This window comes from Megalops cyprinoides, chromosome 1, assembly GCF_013368585.1.
Source record: "Megalops cyprinoides isolate fMegCyp1 chromosome 1, fMegCyp1.pri, whole genome shotgun sequence".
NCBI classification, from domain to species: domain Eukaryota; kingdom Metazoa; phylum Chordata; class Actinopteri; order Elopiformes; family Megalopidae; genus Megalops; species Megalops cyprinoides.
In genome coordinates this window covers 13,180,820-13,198,156 of record NC_050583.1, presented here as the reverse complement: position 1 = coordinate 13,198,156, position 17,337 = coordinate 13,180,820, and the positions used below count along the sequence as shown (strand labels likewise).

Here is a 17,337-nt window from a genome sequence, read left to right as displayed (position 1 = left end):
GTTTGTCTGGGGTGTGCCATAGGTTAGACTACATTTCTACAGTTCACTTCAAGGCAGGAGCATCTAAAAGCTTGAAGCCAAAGGCTAACACTATCTCTTTTCTTTTTATCATAACTTCGAAGGCACGGGGGACTGTGATGTTTTCTACTCAAGCCATACATACATACAAGACAGACATACATGCAGTACTAGTCAAAAGTTTGGACATACTTTTCTTTATTTTTACCATTGTCCACATTTCATAATAATAGCAAAGACATCAAAACTATGAAACAACATAAATGGAATTATGCAGTAACCAAAAAAGTGTTATAAACAAATCAAAACTAATATCTTTTATTTTAGATTCTTCAAAATAGCTAAAAAAGATTTTTTAATTACATTTTTGGAAAGAAATACATACTAGGCATTTACTTGACAATTTATAGTTGTCTAAGAAAGAAAAAATCAAGAATTTAAGCATAAGTCTTTAGATCAAAATGTCTTTGAAAACATGTTTCCCATTATGTTAATCAGGTATGTCCAAACTTTTGACTGGTACTATATATGAAATAGATATGAAGTACTGTTAGCTCATCAGGCTTGCTTTGACATGCTAATTTTTATTAACACTCACATTCCTTCTAGGCCATGGATATTTATCTGGATTTTTACTGAGCAATGACCCACACAGCCTCCAATCACAGCACAATCTCCCTGATTTCAGAATGATCTCAGTGGGGTGTTCTGGCTATCTCCTGCCTGCAGGATCATACTATTTGATTGAATATAACCACAGGCTCAGACAGGCCATGCCAAAAGTTTGGACCAATGTGGGAAGGGGGACAAGCAGACAAAGCTTTATTCACTCACACATCCTGCCTTTTTCAACTTTAACAGTCTTATATGTTGCATTTAAACATTCTGTTGGCCAAAATTTCAAATTCAAACAAAACATAGTGAAATTCAGGGACACAGGTCATGTTAAAACAGTACCTACAGTAAAGCTGCCTGCCATTGTTTGAAAGAAAATATAGTATGTTACAGTAATAAACTCTTTAGTAAAATAGTACCATTACAAGGTGTTAAGATGCAATGTAATATCTACATAACACCACTGTAATGCTTAAAAATGTTTAACTCCAGGATTCATGAGTGCTATACCAAAAACAAATTACAAATCACATGTCACCATTTAGGTTGTCCTTGGCAGTGCCTGATGGTTGTTGTAGGTGCTGATGTACATTTATAAGCATACAGTGTATCAAAGTTATGAACTAACATATGTCCATTATGGGGCTATACGACACTGTGAATCAGTGTCGACAGTATACGACACTGTGAAACTCAAGTCATACCCTATCAGCTACAGCATTGTTTTTTTTTTTTTACTGTCAATTTTTTCACAGTGAAAAATTGGTCAATTTAATAAATAATAAAACACTGTCAGCCAGTGACAAATAAATGTGGATGTAAGCAACACTAATACACTACAACACTAACACTGTATTTATGTAATCTGTAACATACCGTGCCACTTAGCCTTGCACACGTTTTCTGTGCAACAGCAAAATCTATTTTTAAGATGGAGGAAAGATTAAAAAGGGATAACAATACATTACATAATTTGTTATGTCAAAGACAAACATGTCAACATTTTTATGGTAATTCATAACATTTTAAATAGTAAGGTAGTAACATTTTGTACATCGATTTTGGCGTACATTGTGCATTGATTTTAACTGGAACTGAAATGTAATTATTTTTGAAAATAAACTATTCAGATTGTTTCACAAACTCGCCCTTGCAGTTTTTCCTTTGGATTGGTACCCGTGCGTATTCTCACAGAGACCTGAGAAACAACAACAGCAACACAGACAGCATGAGAAAATACATTTTGTATTATGTGCACCCTCATGAAGCATTTATAAAGCAGACCATCCATGAGAGAATTCCATAACCACATTATAAACCATTCATAAGTAACTGCAACACCTCAGCATGACTTGCATACAATGAGATTATGCAAATGTAATGTGTTATGTAGTAAAATGTCATGCTAACAGAGGTTTTGAAGGCCTTCTGAAACTCGAATAAATCCCTCAGTTAAGTATGTGCATTATCCAATCAGCATGTATGTAGGTTTATTCTTCTCCTTTATCCTATGCATACCCCAATAACGATTAAAGAACTAGGCATAGACAAGCCATGAAGGTAATGATTTAATTTGCTTTGCTTTCTTATACAAAGCAAAATGATTTTCCTTCACTGTATTTTAGCCCCCTACCCCGAGCTGACACACGCATTCTCAATAATGGGCATAATAATGTAAGAGTCTGCATGAGCTCATCACTTCTCTCTCTGTTTCAAGGCCAAAGTGTCGCCCCATTGTGAGGGCTGAAGCGTTGGCATTCTTTGTCTTGTTAAACTGATTCTTTATGAGTCACTGTACTCTAATTTAGCTTTCTCTTATCTGTAATCTTACGTGCTTTCATTTTTTTTGTTTGTTTTTCGTCAGCCTGACAAATAACCTTAGATGTATGGATGAAGATGTAACCCGTTACAAAACATATCTAATAATATGCTGATAATACTACTACTACTACTAATAATAATAATAATAATAATGTTGTAGTATGTTTGTAGTACATGGATAAATGGATGGATGTGTCTTCCATTCCTAACTCAATACCTTAAAGCAGAGAGCAGCCCTTTTTCTTGACTTTGGTGGGCTGGGGACACAGCACGGCGCGGATGGCCTCGTCGAACACATTCTTCAGCCCGCGCTGCGTCAGAGCGGAGCACTCCAGGTACTTCACCGAATCTGCCCATTGGGTCACACAAATTCACCATCACCGATTGCCATAAGATGAGGAGACGGTTTCACTCGTAGTTACAAAGCCAGCCAAAAAAAAAAAACTATCATGTAAAGTAGCTGAAAACCCCAAGGGCCTCAATAAGATTAGCCTGCATAACAACCTAATGTTAATCAACTGCTTTCTTATTAGACTCGACTCTCTCCTTTTCCTGGGGAGCGATCATTGGATCGGGGTACTTTTGGAGACTCATATTCCTCATGAGCTCTGCGCTGTTGCTGAATTGAAATGAACAGGGGAGGTACTTTAAGTAATCCCTTGCTGTCCATGCAGAGAGAGGGAAGTTTTGCTTTCATAATGTACACAAATGGACGGCTTACTCACTCGCCCTTATCCTGCATGTCAAAGGAGTACAGCCCAAAGCAGTCTCTCTCAATGTGTCTTATGTGTTGGGTGTAATTTTTGAAGTGCTCTGATAGTTAGTTAAGCGAGACCAATAACTACTTCCAAATATCATGATAGCCTCTCTGATAAACAGAGTCTATAAAAACATTCATGATGTCCCAAAATGTCACAAAGGGAACTTGTATTTGACCGCTGTCAAATGTGGATTGCAGATGCCATCCTAATTCTTAGTGTTAGATTAGTATACGGTTAGTCACAACCAGTGGAATTACAGAAAATCCAACAGATAAAAATGCTTTTTGTCCAGCAAGTTGATTGACAAATTAACGAAAACAAACTAATTGCTTCATGTCTGTTGAGAAATGGCTCGACCATCTCGCTTCCATTTTGAGGGTTGCTTTCTTCCTCATCTCCTGCCTCATTTAAGGGCAGCAGGAAAAGTACTACTAATAAGTCCTTTTGATAAGACATTAAAAAAGAACAGAATGAAGTGAAATAATCCCTGTTAAGCCTTTTTGTAAGAATGATGAACCACCATTGATTGTGATTCAGCGTATTTGAACTACATGACCTGGATAAAAGGATTTTGTTTCTAACTGAATTTGAATTTAAAAGGGATAAAAGCATAAAAATGCTAAGAAAAGTTTAAGCTTTTTTCAAGCTTCCTCTCACTCTCCATTTGAGAATGATATATATCCCAGTGTTGGTTCTTCATTCTGCATATGCAATGAATTTTGACCTACCAAATAACACAACGAACATCTGAATTAATAATCCGTAATGTATACAATACAATGTGTGTACACAAGCCCGATGATTCAGCAACAGATGAGTGACAGACCTATCTCTTTGGCCAAAGCAAGGCCTTGAGGGTAAGTGATGGGTGCCAGCTTCTTCTCCTTCAGCTTCTCGATGGTCTCCTTCTCATCCCGCAGATCTAGCTTAGTACCCACCAGGATGATAGGTGTAGAGGGACAATGATGCCTTACCTCCGGGTACCACTGAGGACAGAAGAAGAAGTGTGGTTATCTATCGTGACCTAAATACTGACCTCACAATTACAACCAAATCTTGCAACCTAATCAGGGCGTAGAGGCGATGCAGAGGAAAAAGGGTATAACAAGAACTGAATATAACCAGTGCTGAGTCTGTCAGTCATGATAAGCAGGTAGGTTTCCCTGTTTAATCTGTTTGTTCTGATGATAATTGTTACCTTGCTATCTGATGTTAAATCTCAGGAAGCCAAATATCAGTGCTGTCCTCTGAAATGACAGATGCTGCTGAAATGACAAGCTGGATCCCAAACTGACTAAACAATAAAAAATATGTGTATGGAGAGGGATCTATATTACAATTATTATGGTAGTAGTATTAGCATTAGTAGTAGCAGTTGTAGTGGTCGTCATAGTAGCAGTGGTGGTGGTAGTGGTAGTAGTGTTATTAATAGAAGTACCATGAGTAGCAAAAGTAGTATTCATTTGCTCAGCAGATGCTGAATACAACCAGATATTTACTGAAGCAATTCAGGTTTTCATTTTAGTTCCTTGCTCAAGGGTATAAAATCAATAGCAAAATGTGTTATTATTGTTGTGAGAAACGGACAGCCAATAAAAAAAAAACAACTTATACAGGACTACTGTGCTTGTGGGCAGCTTGGGGCTTTCAAGGCATGTCTGCAGATACTGAACCTTTTCTTTTCTAGCTTTAAAAAGGAATTCAAAGATGATTAACAACAACCAAATAAAAGCTGAAAAATTAACACCATTATATAACAACTCTACAGAATTGCAGAATCTCATAGCCACAAAGCAAGTCCTGGCTTTTCACAGGTTTTGAGCAGATGTGAAGTAGCGTTTCTGTGAAATGTGACACAAAGGGCACGGCTCTACTACACTTATACCTTTCCAGAAGTAGTACAATAGCACCATCAAGGCCTAGAGCTTTGCACAAGGCAGCTGCCACAACCACACTTCTCCTACTGACTTACTGTCAGCCAGGACAAAGCTGCCAAGGCCTTGATGCCATTGAACATTGAGCATTTCACATCCATTGGATTAAAGAAGTAGCCCTCATGGCTAAGGCATGATCGAGGCTTTGTAATTAGGGGAAGAGCCAAAGCTGACAACCTTGTCATTTGAAGACGTTTTTGAAGAGGAGAGAGGCAACGCAGGAAAAAAATAGAGCAGATCCAACAGGTAAATGCATTTTCACATCCCATAGTTTTGAGATGAAATACAAGCTAACCAGTGCTATGCACATTATAATTATGGTGACGATGATGTTAGTATTACTACTATTGTTGTTGACGTAGTTAGTGCTCTCATTATTTTGGGTAGTAAAGCATTTGATTATTTACTAAAAGAACTAACACAAAACGGTTTATAGCCGCTTGGGATAAAATTACTGTATGTTTGGTAAGTTCTATCAAAATGGCTGAAGAACACATGTCTGTTTGTGAGATTTAAAAAGCTGGCTGATGCTGATCCTAGTTCAGTTACAACAATAGGTACACATTCATTTTTGATAACAGACATTCATTTTTGAAAAACAGACAACAGCCATTTGGTGTTTCTTAGTCTGAAATGAATGGTCGAGAAATTTGGAAAACTAGGAGATGTTACATCTACCAGAAAACAATCTAGTGGGTCATAATCTCTCTCTGTCTCTCTGTTTGTTTGTGTGTGTGTGTGTGTGTGTGTGTGTGTGTGTGCACACTCACTTTCTCATACCCCATAAATAGTTTAATGCGTCCCTGCAACTATTAATCTATAAGGATGACATTTTGGCAATGTTTCCATGGAAACTCAATTGGAATGTTGTATTAAAACTATAAATGAGAAAGAAGAAGAAAAATGTCTACATTTGTGTTCTGGAGGAAGAGAGCCAGGCATTTGCATAGGGGGAGAAGATAGGGGGAGTCTCTCTCTTTTAAAGAGAAACTTTAAAAGACATGTTGCAAAGTTTACAACTGTTTCATCTCAAGTAATGTCACTCAAGTGTTGCCCAGATACAACAAGCTTGATTTGCCAGGATCAGTTGGTCATTTTGCGCTGTTGATGCCCTGATAATTATTTTAACACGATGAAAGATCCAAATATTTGCGATTATAAGAAATGTCTAACTTCATAAATATAAAAAGGTAACATCTTCAGATGGAGGATTATTGTTTTGCACTATAAAATAACAATTTCTCTGATGTCTGCCATTAAGCTCACTGTAGAAATAGAGGTAAGATTATTTATGCTGCACAGTTCATGTAATCACTCCTCATACTGATTCCTAAATGCAGTTCATGCTTTTAAAGCTGTTGTGTGCAACGACTCTGATGTGTTCATTGTATTTCTCAAGTAACCTGAGCAGATAATAGATCACCTTATTCCCATTACTCAGACAAACCAAGGACGAGGTGCTTTTGTGTCACATGAAATCGCGGTACCTCACAGACTCTATCGTCTTTTGAGTCAAAAAGGAGTGGTATCAGACACAAAACCATTTAGCTTTCCAGCAGCCCAATGATAGCTGTTCTTCTGAAGGTGTCTACTTGTTAAATTCCAGGTGGAGACCTGCTATTGCACATTTGAGTGTGCTACAAAAATCTTAATAGTTTGACTGAACACCCAACTGTATCCATGGATGATATGCAAAATGGAAGCTGTGTAAATACATAAGACTAAATGCGCCTGCTAAGTAAGCAATGCAATGCAATGCTGCTCTGGTGTGGGTCTCACCTAAGATTATTATTGGGACTGAGACCTGTATGTGGGTGGGTGCTGCTATAAGGCTCATTATAAGGAGGCCAAGTGCACTCTCCTTAACACCACTAAAGGAAAAATGCTGACAGCTACATCATATTATATTTATAGCACATACACAATAGAGTGTCAGGGCTCCGCCCCCTTAAGCCGCAGTGTTTTTGTTTTTCCCTGTCCTTGTGCTTTTGTTTTCCTTGTGTTCCAGCCCCACCCCGCTCCCCGCCTGGTCCCCGCCCACCTGATTTCCTCATTGCCTGCACCTGCCTGCCTGCTCACCTGCATCCCATCTCCTCGTCACCCCAGCCCTATATCTTCCCTGCGTGTCTCTGTCTTGTTACTAGTTTGTTTCAGTGTGTTTTCTCGTCCCCGCGTTTTGCTTCTCCTGAAGTTTTCGCTACATTGCCGATCCTGCCTGTTTCCCCATCACGATTTCTGCCTGCCGTTTGGATCTGATCGCTACTACTCACCTGTCTGGTTCCTGACCCTGTTCTCCCTGACTCCTGATTTTGGATTTGCCCCCGGACTGCTTCTCTGTGTTTCGAACCCTGCCTGTCTCTGGATTTACGAACTGCCTGTCCCTTTCAATAAAGCGCCTGGAACCGGAACATCCTGTGGTCCGCGTTTGTGTCCCGATCACCGGCGCTAACATAGAGAGCTAAATATTTATGTTCCAGGAGACTGGTTTGAAATGCTGCATACTTAAGCTTTATCCCCGGACAACCACAGAACTTTTCATTTGGGGAGTGGTGCAAACATTTGAAACTAACTCAAAACAAATTAACAGAACACTCTGGAAAAAGTGTTTTTGGTTGAAAGAGGGTGTGATTTGACAAAAGAGCTCGGCACAGTTTAAGTGCGACCATGAGAAGGTCTCGGTTCCTCTCAAAACCACATGCCCATTTGTTTGTACATCGACCTTTATTATAAAGTTCACAGAAAGCCTATGATTTTGAAAAGGTAAGCTGTTTAAATGCAGTAATATTTCAGCAAGCAATGTTGCACTCTACGAAATGTACCAGCATGATTACTCTTTCCATTTAAAAATTTCAGAAAAAAATGTAACCTGTTACATGACATTACTGGTGTCAGCAAGTCTGGCACTGGTGCGGTGTTACTTTTTGCTTCAACCCCCAATACTTGCTTCTGTAGCATTAATTCAGTAGAACAGATATAAGAATTTAAGCATTAACACATTGTAGAAAAACGCCAGATGCCAGATACGTTGCATTTCAACGTCCTGTACACAAGGCTGATCTGGCTACTTACCCTTTTTTTTCCACCTTAGGAACAAACCTTGGAAGGCAGAATGAAAGTCAATACAGACAGGATAATGATGAATATTTTGTGAAGCTTTTTTCTTGTTACAACCACACTTGTATGGGAAGCACATTCAGATGGAAAATGAACAGCTGCAGAAGCACTAAAAAAGCCTGTCATTGAGTCTCCACAAATTATTACTGCACGTGCACAGCCTACAGGCTAGGGAAAAAAATAACACAGCGCTGCTGTCTACCAAAGTGATGAAGGTGACGAGAACTCCTTTCTTGTTTTTTTTTTCCCCACTGTGTTGTCACGTTCCTTGTCAGTTGCTTTGTGTTTCATAGCAAGTACTACGGCACGGGTGAGTGCAACGGCAGTAGACCAACAATTGCTGACATTCTGATTCTGCCTTTGTGGTCGCACAGTGCGCAGATATAGTCAGTTTCTGCAGTGAGTAGTCTTATTCGCTGGACTGCTGAACTGCCCTGAATACTCTGTGCGAATGCTCGTATCTCTCTGTTTCTGAACAAAAATGGACCAGGTGCTGTTAAAACATGGAGGGGAACCGACGACACATTTTCTAACAACTACATTCACATTCAGTCATACGGGAGATGCTTTTATCCAGAGTGACATAGTGCATAGAATACCATTCAACCATTCATAATACCCTTGAAACAATGTCATTATATAACACAATACTATACCTAACATACTTCGATGTGCAAGTGTCTGAATTAAGGGGACAATTTTACAATAATTGGAAAAAACCCTTAAGAATTTCCTTTCCCTATGTCCAGCACCAGAGATTTAAATCTTACACAAGTCATGTCGAGCATCCATCTGAGACGGGTGAGCAGTCGTGAGACATGCTAATATTCTGATTATATAATATTACAGGTTACAAAAAAATGACCCACAGAATTATGGGTAATCTAGTCCAGATAGAGAGAAAAAGGGCCTGGACTAGAAGCTGAGCTGAACAGGAGCTGAAAAATGTACAGATTCTGTGGTTGTTGTAAAGGAAGAATCTGCAGTTCAGGGTCACTAACACTATATTCTCAATGCAGGAATGCTGCGTTTCAGTATCACGTCCAAGGTGTTTGGCAGACCCAACTTGAGACTCCATTGTGTTATCAGGAGCAATAATAACATCTTGGATGGATAAGAATTTAACTGGGAGGGTAGCAGTTCAGTTTAGCAAGGTCACGTTTTACATAATAACAGAACCGAGGGATTTTGTATACAGGGAAAACAGAAGGGAGCCAAACAGTGAACCTTGGGAGACTCCATTTGAGATAAGGTTTGATCCTTAGACAGTGCCCTTACGGCCCTCTCTGAAAAATCACATAAGATAATCTGGTGTTCAGCTGGTGAAACACAGCCAATAGAATCAGGAGCATGAGGATTAGAGACAGAGAGGTTACTTTTGTAGTATTGAACACCCCAGTAATGAAAACAAGACCAATTCTAGTTACAATACGTTGAACTTTGTACGTTCTCATAACTCCCATGCACTCGGTGTGTTTATATACTTGGTAGTGTGGACATTCAACAAATTTATACATTCCTTTCAAACAACTCAAAACAAATTGAGCCATTTGTAACAAACCAAGTATGAAAAGGCTTTTAGTCTGCTTTGGGTAAGTGGCTCTGCATTAATGGTAGTTGCAGGTAGTTCATTCCACCACTAGGGGGCCAGAGAGGAAAAAAAAGACATACTCGGGATGTGTAACAACAGACCTGAGGAACTGATATGAAATCAAAGGCTGCAGAGTGGGAAGTTTGCATGTACAGTGCATTGATAAGGGTACCCTTGACAGCTAGCTATAATACACAATACCAGTATATTATCATATAAAATGATGTTTGTGTTTCAATGAGATATGAAATAGAAGAAGAAGAAGAAGAGGAACTGCAGCCCTCCACACACAGACACACCTTCTCTTGTTATGGTACGTGTTACCAAAAGGGATATTGTGACTACGATGACACCTAGTGACCAGTAAGCAGAGGTGCTCTATCTTTTATAACCTTGGGTTTTACTTTCATGTCACACAGCTACCTTTACTTGGTAGCTGAATAGACCAGGGAAATTTCTCGCTGCCAATGACCATTATAACTGCCGTATAACCATCATATAATAAGCACATCATGTAAAAAATGTAAAAGTGACATCTATATATAAAAGTGTCCTGCATTCTTTACACTTTTATGAGAAAATGGTATATGGTATAAAGAAACTACAAAACAGTACAAACAGCAGATATGTGGTCTGGTTTGTATGTGAAACGTTTCAGAAACATGCAGTACTCCACCCATGGCTGGCGTGCAGACTGGGTGTGCATTCGCAGCTCTAACGTGCCACTTGTGGCGTTTCCCACAAGGTGTGTGCCACTGACCTTGGCTCTGACGTTCTCATAGGATGCCGGGCTCACCAGCGAGAAACAGATGAGGAACACGTCCTGGGAGAGGAAGACAGACACACACCTATGTCAGCGCAAGCACATTGCTGCACACCACGGCTGTTTGTGGCAGACGCGGAGGACGCACGGCTGCTTTAGTCAGCAGATGACAGGTGCAGGTGAGCCGTACCGTTTGTGGGTAGGACAGAGGCCGCAGTCTGTCATAGTCCTCCTGTCCCGCTGTATCCCACAGACCCAGGTTGACTGGCTTACTGTCCACCATGACATTTGCCGAGTAGTTATCAAACCTGTGAACACAGCACACACACACACGCATACATCACATCTGCTTCTGCCAAGAGAAAAGTGGGACACACACGCACAGTCCCCATTAAAAAAAAAATATTCAGTGTCAATGACTTTATCATATCTCATAGACTTGATTTTTTTTTGATGATAACAGAAATACGGTAGACTCTGAACAAACAGACAGAAGCCTGTCCTCCAAATCACAACTGATTTCACAAGACAAGCCGAAGTGGACGAGGCAGTACAGTTTATCAGCCTAGTTTTGGTCATTTCTCAAGTTTCGAATGTTGTCTGTATACACAGTACAGCTTACTATTCTCCTTGCCACTGGTTATCGGCCCCCTAAACCATTATTCTTATCAGAGCTTGCACGCTTCTTACCCTCAGAGGTGTTGAAGCATGACAGGATACACAGACATTGGTGATATTACTATTCAAGCTTATAAGGTCTCTAGTTGCCACACTGTAGAGTTCTTGAATTTTGTAGACTTGTTTGTTCAACTTGTTTCAGGGCCTTGCCATAACCTTGACCACACTCTCTTTCTCTTTCTCTTACCCTTTAACAATGCATTCCTGTCTTCTTAGCCAGTTATGTTATTCAGCTGAGAATTACTATACCAATGCAACAGTCTTCGTAATTCAACATTGTTTAGCCCCAGTCAAGGTAAAACATTTTCTACCAAACGAAATACAGCATGGACACATGAGAATCTGGAAAATCAGGAGAGAGTGTAGAAAGGCTAAACAATAATGAAATATCTCTAAATTATACATAAACCACTGCTTAATGAAATAACTCAAGCATAAACACAATGAAGTTAACTACCTCTTATTAGAAACAGTAATTACTCTGGAGTGTTGTTAGGTACCACTGATCAAATTGTTTATCCCTCATATAATGCAATTTTAGACTCATCTCATGAGATACACAAGAATGACTCAAGTGTGTGAGAACATATCCAAATTTCATTCATCCTCATACAATAACAGCTAAAGAGGTAACTGATTGCGCATGAATCATTCAACTTGTTCTCTTGATATCAGGCAGACTAGATTGCTCAAAGAAGTGTTTGAAAATATATGCAATAACCTTCTCACAATCCTTAACAGCTCTCTTGCCAGCAGGACAGTTCTTCCTTATTTTTGACCTGCTGGGGATCCACCCCTTATTAAGAAACCTAACCTTGACTAACTTCTCTTCCGAGTAATTACTGGCTATTTTCTAAGACACTTTCTCTTTGCTAAAATTTCAGTTTACTCAGTAACCTAAATAGCAGTAACTTAAGTCTCACTCACACAAGTAAATCAACATAAATCATAGGAAGGATCTGGTTTTGAATTAATCCAATTTACTAAACAACTAAAGGGCAAATTACTTATATCTGTAAATAAATTCTTTTAAGGAAGTCAACTTTTACTTCCTGTCCTGTGCACTGAAGACGAAGAAAAAGAAAAACAGACTTCTGGCCTATTTTGCTGAATATACATTGGCTGTATCCTTTGAATCTACCCCATTTAAGGCACTTCAAAAGGATATTTTCAATGTGACTTTGCACTGGGGCCTAAGATGCACATCCCTAATGCTATGCATTCAGAAGAATGCATCCATTCCATTTAGAGCACAACCTAAACGAATGTCTCACTGATATTAACTCCCAGTTTTCATCTTAAATTTGATGAAACTGCAGACCTGTTACTGTGTCTAAAGCAACAGTCAGATCTACTTCACAGGTCCAGAACTATCTGTGCCTACCTGTAGTGTAAAACCTACATTAAAGAACCTTCAGAACAAAGTGGAGATGTGAAAACATACTGAGGAGACCTAACAGGTTTATTATTTTCCAACAAAAAAATTTCTCAAATTTTTTTTATTTAAGCCTACTGACAAAGTCATCCATGCATTCATCTCCTCGTGATTGCAATCCTAAGATGCTCTTTATCCTGCTGTAGTGGCCACGCATTATGTCACCTGCTGCTGGTACAAAATGCTGCAACGATTCTTTTAACCAGAATAAACAGGGTGGACATATACTACACCAACTTTAGCCTCCTTTCTCTTGCTATCAGTTGCTTTAATAATTAATATTTTAATTGTATTCATTAGATTTAAAGCATTGGGTCTAGCCCCTGAATGCATACCTGAGCTACTGACCCCCTATTGGGCATTACAGATTCTGGTCATCAGGTTCTCAGGTCATCAGATAAGGGTTTTCTTTGTGTTCCCATGACAGATTAAAAAACAAAGGGTGACCTATCTTTCTCTGCACAGGCCCAAAAACTATGGAATATCAAACCAGCATAAAGACTGGTCCCTCTTAAAAACTCTTTCACTTAAACTTTTTTTTCATTTAAATTCTTTAGTCTTTAGTTTTTTTTTTTCCTTTGGTTGTCTTCATTATGTTATATTACTTAACTTGCTGCATATATTTGTGTGTCTTCACAATGGTCTATTATCAATATCTGTTATTATCAACGGCCTCCTTATTTTCTTTGTGTTCTTTCAATTGGAAATGAATTCCTCTTTACAGAATATATGGTGTAAATAAAAACTTATTAAAGTGGTTACAGGCGTCAGCAAGGTTTGATGTAGCTGTGATGTAACTTCATTGTCAGTGTACCATTGCAGTAAAAGCCTTCTACTCTAAGACCTTTGTATTGTGATAAATCCACCTGCGAGATATGGCATTCAGCCACATATAGATTCTTTCTACATGTAGGCTCTTTCGATCAGCGGTGGCACTTGATGACCATTGATGAATACTCACACAGTAGGGATGTACTCTCCTGGGAAGGCATTGGTTGTGTAACTGATGAGCAGGCATGTCTTTCCCACAGCTCTGAAACACACAGGATAGAACACCATGAAACACACAAACATGCCCCCGCACACACACACACACACACACACACACACAGCCTCAAAACACAAATATACATACATGCTTACACACAAGGTCCAAAGCATCATGAAACAGAATGGATCATATCTTCAGTGTGGGAGTATTCCCACAAACTGCCCATTGGTTTTCATTCAAATATGTGTTTTAGGGCTTGAGTAATAAAATGGCACAGTTTCATTAGAGAAGACAGCAGCTTACATGTAGAGACTTGAGGGGTGGAATGCTGTACTCAGAGACCTTCTGAATGAGAACATTTCACGGGAGACCAAAAGCAGAATTATGAAATGCTCTCTTTTTTAAAAGGCAACTCATCTCTAACAAAGTTTCAACTTGTATTATTCTTTCAAGGTATCTCTCTACAGCAGGAGAAAGAGATGACCCTGAGTTAGCAAAGGAAGAAGATTTTTAATAAAAGCATGTGGTTCCTTAAAAACAGAGTTTAGACGACTTGGATCATTATAGATAAAAACTGATCTGTGACATCAGAGGGCTCTGGTGTTTTGTAGGAACAGGATTTGCCACCACTTAAGTCCTTATTCGTTTAAAAAAGTACGCCATCGTAGTTAACCAAATTTTAACCAGTGTAACCTTGGTGACAGTCAGATGACTTGCAGGAAATCGTGGTTTGAATGAACGGAGCACTCTTTTCCGGTATGAAACGAAAATGCTGATAAAAAAGGAGGGTTCCAAACCAAACCTTCGAGGCCTAGGCTGAGGTATATTTAACGTTAGAGAGGAAAAAATGGCGACATGAAACATCATCACAAACCATCAGCCTGCATGAAACCTATCCATTCAGACAGAGGTGGAGATTTCTGCAGCCAGTCAATTGTGCTCTACTCTACTTGTTTAAAACAGAGAAACTGATTATCTGTGGCAAAAGATATAACTCATGTGTTACTGGTTGTAATAAAATTGCAGTAAAATTATAAATACACAACGACCGCATTGTTGCACACTCTCCAGACAATAGCTAGTAGTGAAGCTGAAACATAGCATGGAGTAGGGCCTCTGCACTGAATATTGTACTCTTCAGCATATTTAGCTGCTCATTTTTACCAGCATTGCTGACTTAAAGTTTACTATGTCATTCTTTTGCTTAAAAATAAAACCCGCCAATCTTTTTTCCTGTTTCTGGGCCCATCATTTGCAGTAAGACCAGGGAATAATTTCACTATGTTGCTCATTTGTAAAGCGACAGAAATAATTTCTGCTTTACTTTGGTGGCTAAACACAGGTATGTTACAATAGACTTCTCAGGAACCCAGAGTAATAAGTCTCTTCATGTTCTGCCTTTCCCTGCCAAACTGGGCGATGTCACACTGCCCCATCACTGCCGATCAACTGTAATATAATCACAGAAAGTCAGTCTGCAGCTAGTGCACTTCTCAGTCATGACGTATTCGCATGCAGTGTATCAGATAACGCACATGAAAAAACGCTACAACAGCATCAGAGTAAAGACTTACAAAAAGAATCAAGTTTAAAAAAAAACACAGAGATCAGTGAAGCTCTGAGAGGCCAACATGACCCTAGACACAAAGATTTCACCTCTTCATATCTGTCTACACAGCTGAAGCACACACATTTACTGAGGCAGATCATGCACCTCACTCAAGTGCACAACAGCAGTGCCTCAGGATGCATCTGAACCTACAACCTTTTGGTGACTGAGTTAGTCTCCAAAGCACCATGGCTGACTGCAGCCCAATGTATTGTTATGCACTCAAATGCACAACAACAGTATCTCACATGGGATCCGAACCTATGAACACCTGGTTACTGGGTCAGTCTCCAAATCACCATGACTGACTGCAGGTCTATTTATTATAAGGGGAATTCCATCTCTCCCTCCCTCTGTCAGCCTTCCCCTCTACCGGGGATTTCAAAATGGTGCTGCTGTAGCAAGAAGCGGAAGAGGAACTTCACAGGGGCAGAGCGCTCCCAGTAGTACTAGGTGTGCTCCTCTGCTTCAAATGCAACGTATTAAGCATTAAACCCACCAACAGCCTTTGTTTCTTTCTCTCGCCCAGCTCTGTCAGCTGAATGTGTCTATTTCTCTCTGAGTTTTACCCTTCCGAAGCTTTAACGTGCAGCATACAATATGGTACGCCATGAAACCACTTCCTCTCTTGGATGTTACCATCCTTTATGAGAACTTGCTAAAAGCAAATTATTTAGTGAAGGGTTTCATGTGACCCCCACCCATGTATTTCTGTGTTAAATATGGGGAAGCACCACATAGAAAGAACATAAAAGCACAGCTGATTACTGAATTATGTCTTAGATGTAGCTGTTTCATGTTTGTTTAAATTGGATCCGGGATGTCATTAACCTCCTCCATTACTTCATGCTTCTTCATTTCCTGATTGACAAGAGTTCCACTGTTGCAATTTACATTATCTAGTCAACCATTTACCCGTTTATTAATCATTAAACCATTTCCTATAGTTTACACTTGAATGTGAGATTATGATTTAAATACCTCATTCTCTTCAAATGAAGCATGCATGCTCAAATTACATGAAATACTGTAGGAGACGATGAATAGGTTTGCTTTGTTAAAATGCCTATTTAGCTTGTGTGAGGTAATTTCTTTAGTGAAGGTTGGCTTCATTTTGATGTTTGAATTGTCTTAATGGCAGAACTTTTTCAATGTTTCCACTAAATTATAGAGAATAAGTGTGAATAACTTGCCCTTTTTGGAAATCACTTTGTGGAGATCACCGGACAAAGCAGGAAAAAGGCCAGAATATTGTGTAGCATAAAGGCGTTTTGTAGTAGGGTACATATTGCTCTAGATTCCGACCAACTCCTTTTTATAAAGATTAAGCACATAAAAGCACTCACTTTAAACTCAGGTAAGCTGAGTGCGGTATGCCTTGATTGTTTTTTAACAATCGTTTTTAACAAAATGTACTTAGGTACTTACAAAATTACTTTATTATTCCCAAATAGGCTATAGTTCGTTACATCATTACCGTTTTGGCAAAGCATAGACTATTTTGGTAAAGCTGTTGCTAATAAAGTAATTGCAAAAAGATACAAAAAATACATTTACTGCAAAAATGCATGTATCTAACAACACCCAGGAGTAGTCTACAAAGCTAAAACAAGGTTCGCATCTTTCGAAATTTTGGCAAATGTAACACAATCTTAAAATTGTTCTGACCACACTGTTGTCGATTCCTGTACCCTTCTTAATCTGCACTTTCATTTTCAGCCTACAATACAGCGGTACATTTTATGTACATTTTGCCACAGTGAAGAGAGAAACCGTATCACGGCAAACTTATGGGTAACGCAGAATTACACAATTGTCATGAACGAAAAAAAGAAAATAGGGCAGACTTACCCGTCGCCTACTACCACACATTTTATAGCTTGCATTGTTCAAAAGATTATTTTAGTTTTCCGTGACTTTGTAAACTGCGGCCGCCCGAAATCTAGCCGGTACTTAGGTGTGACACAGGAAATAAGTTCAGAAGCCTCAGAAACTGCCTCAGACTCC

At 39.2% G+C, this 17,337-nt stretch overlaps 1 protein-coding gene across 1 annotated transcript; it reads right to left on the bottom strand.

Moving 5' to 3' along the window:
- Positions 1-538: 538 nt before the first annotated feature.
- Positions 539-17,305, bottom strand: LOC118774398 (ras-related C3 botulinum toxin substrate 2-like). Its single transcript, XM_036523748.1, has 7 exons — positions 17,182-17,305; positions 13,692-13,763; positions 10,808-10,925; positions 10,615-10,677; positions 4,042-4,201; positions 2,672-2,803; positions 539-1,831 (listed from the first exon to the last, which is right to left on the bottom strand). The coding sequence occupies exons 1-6, from the start codon at positions 17,214-17,216 to the stop codon at positions 2,673-2,675; spliced, it is 579 nt and encodes a 192-aa protein (XP_036379641.1). The 5' UTR covers positions 17,217-17,305; the 3' UTR covers positions 539-1,831; position 2,672.
- Between the last annotated feature and the right edge of the window lie 32 nt (positions 17,306-17,337).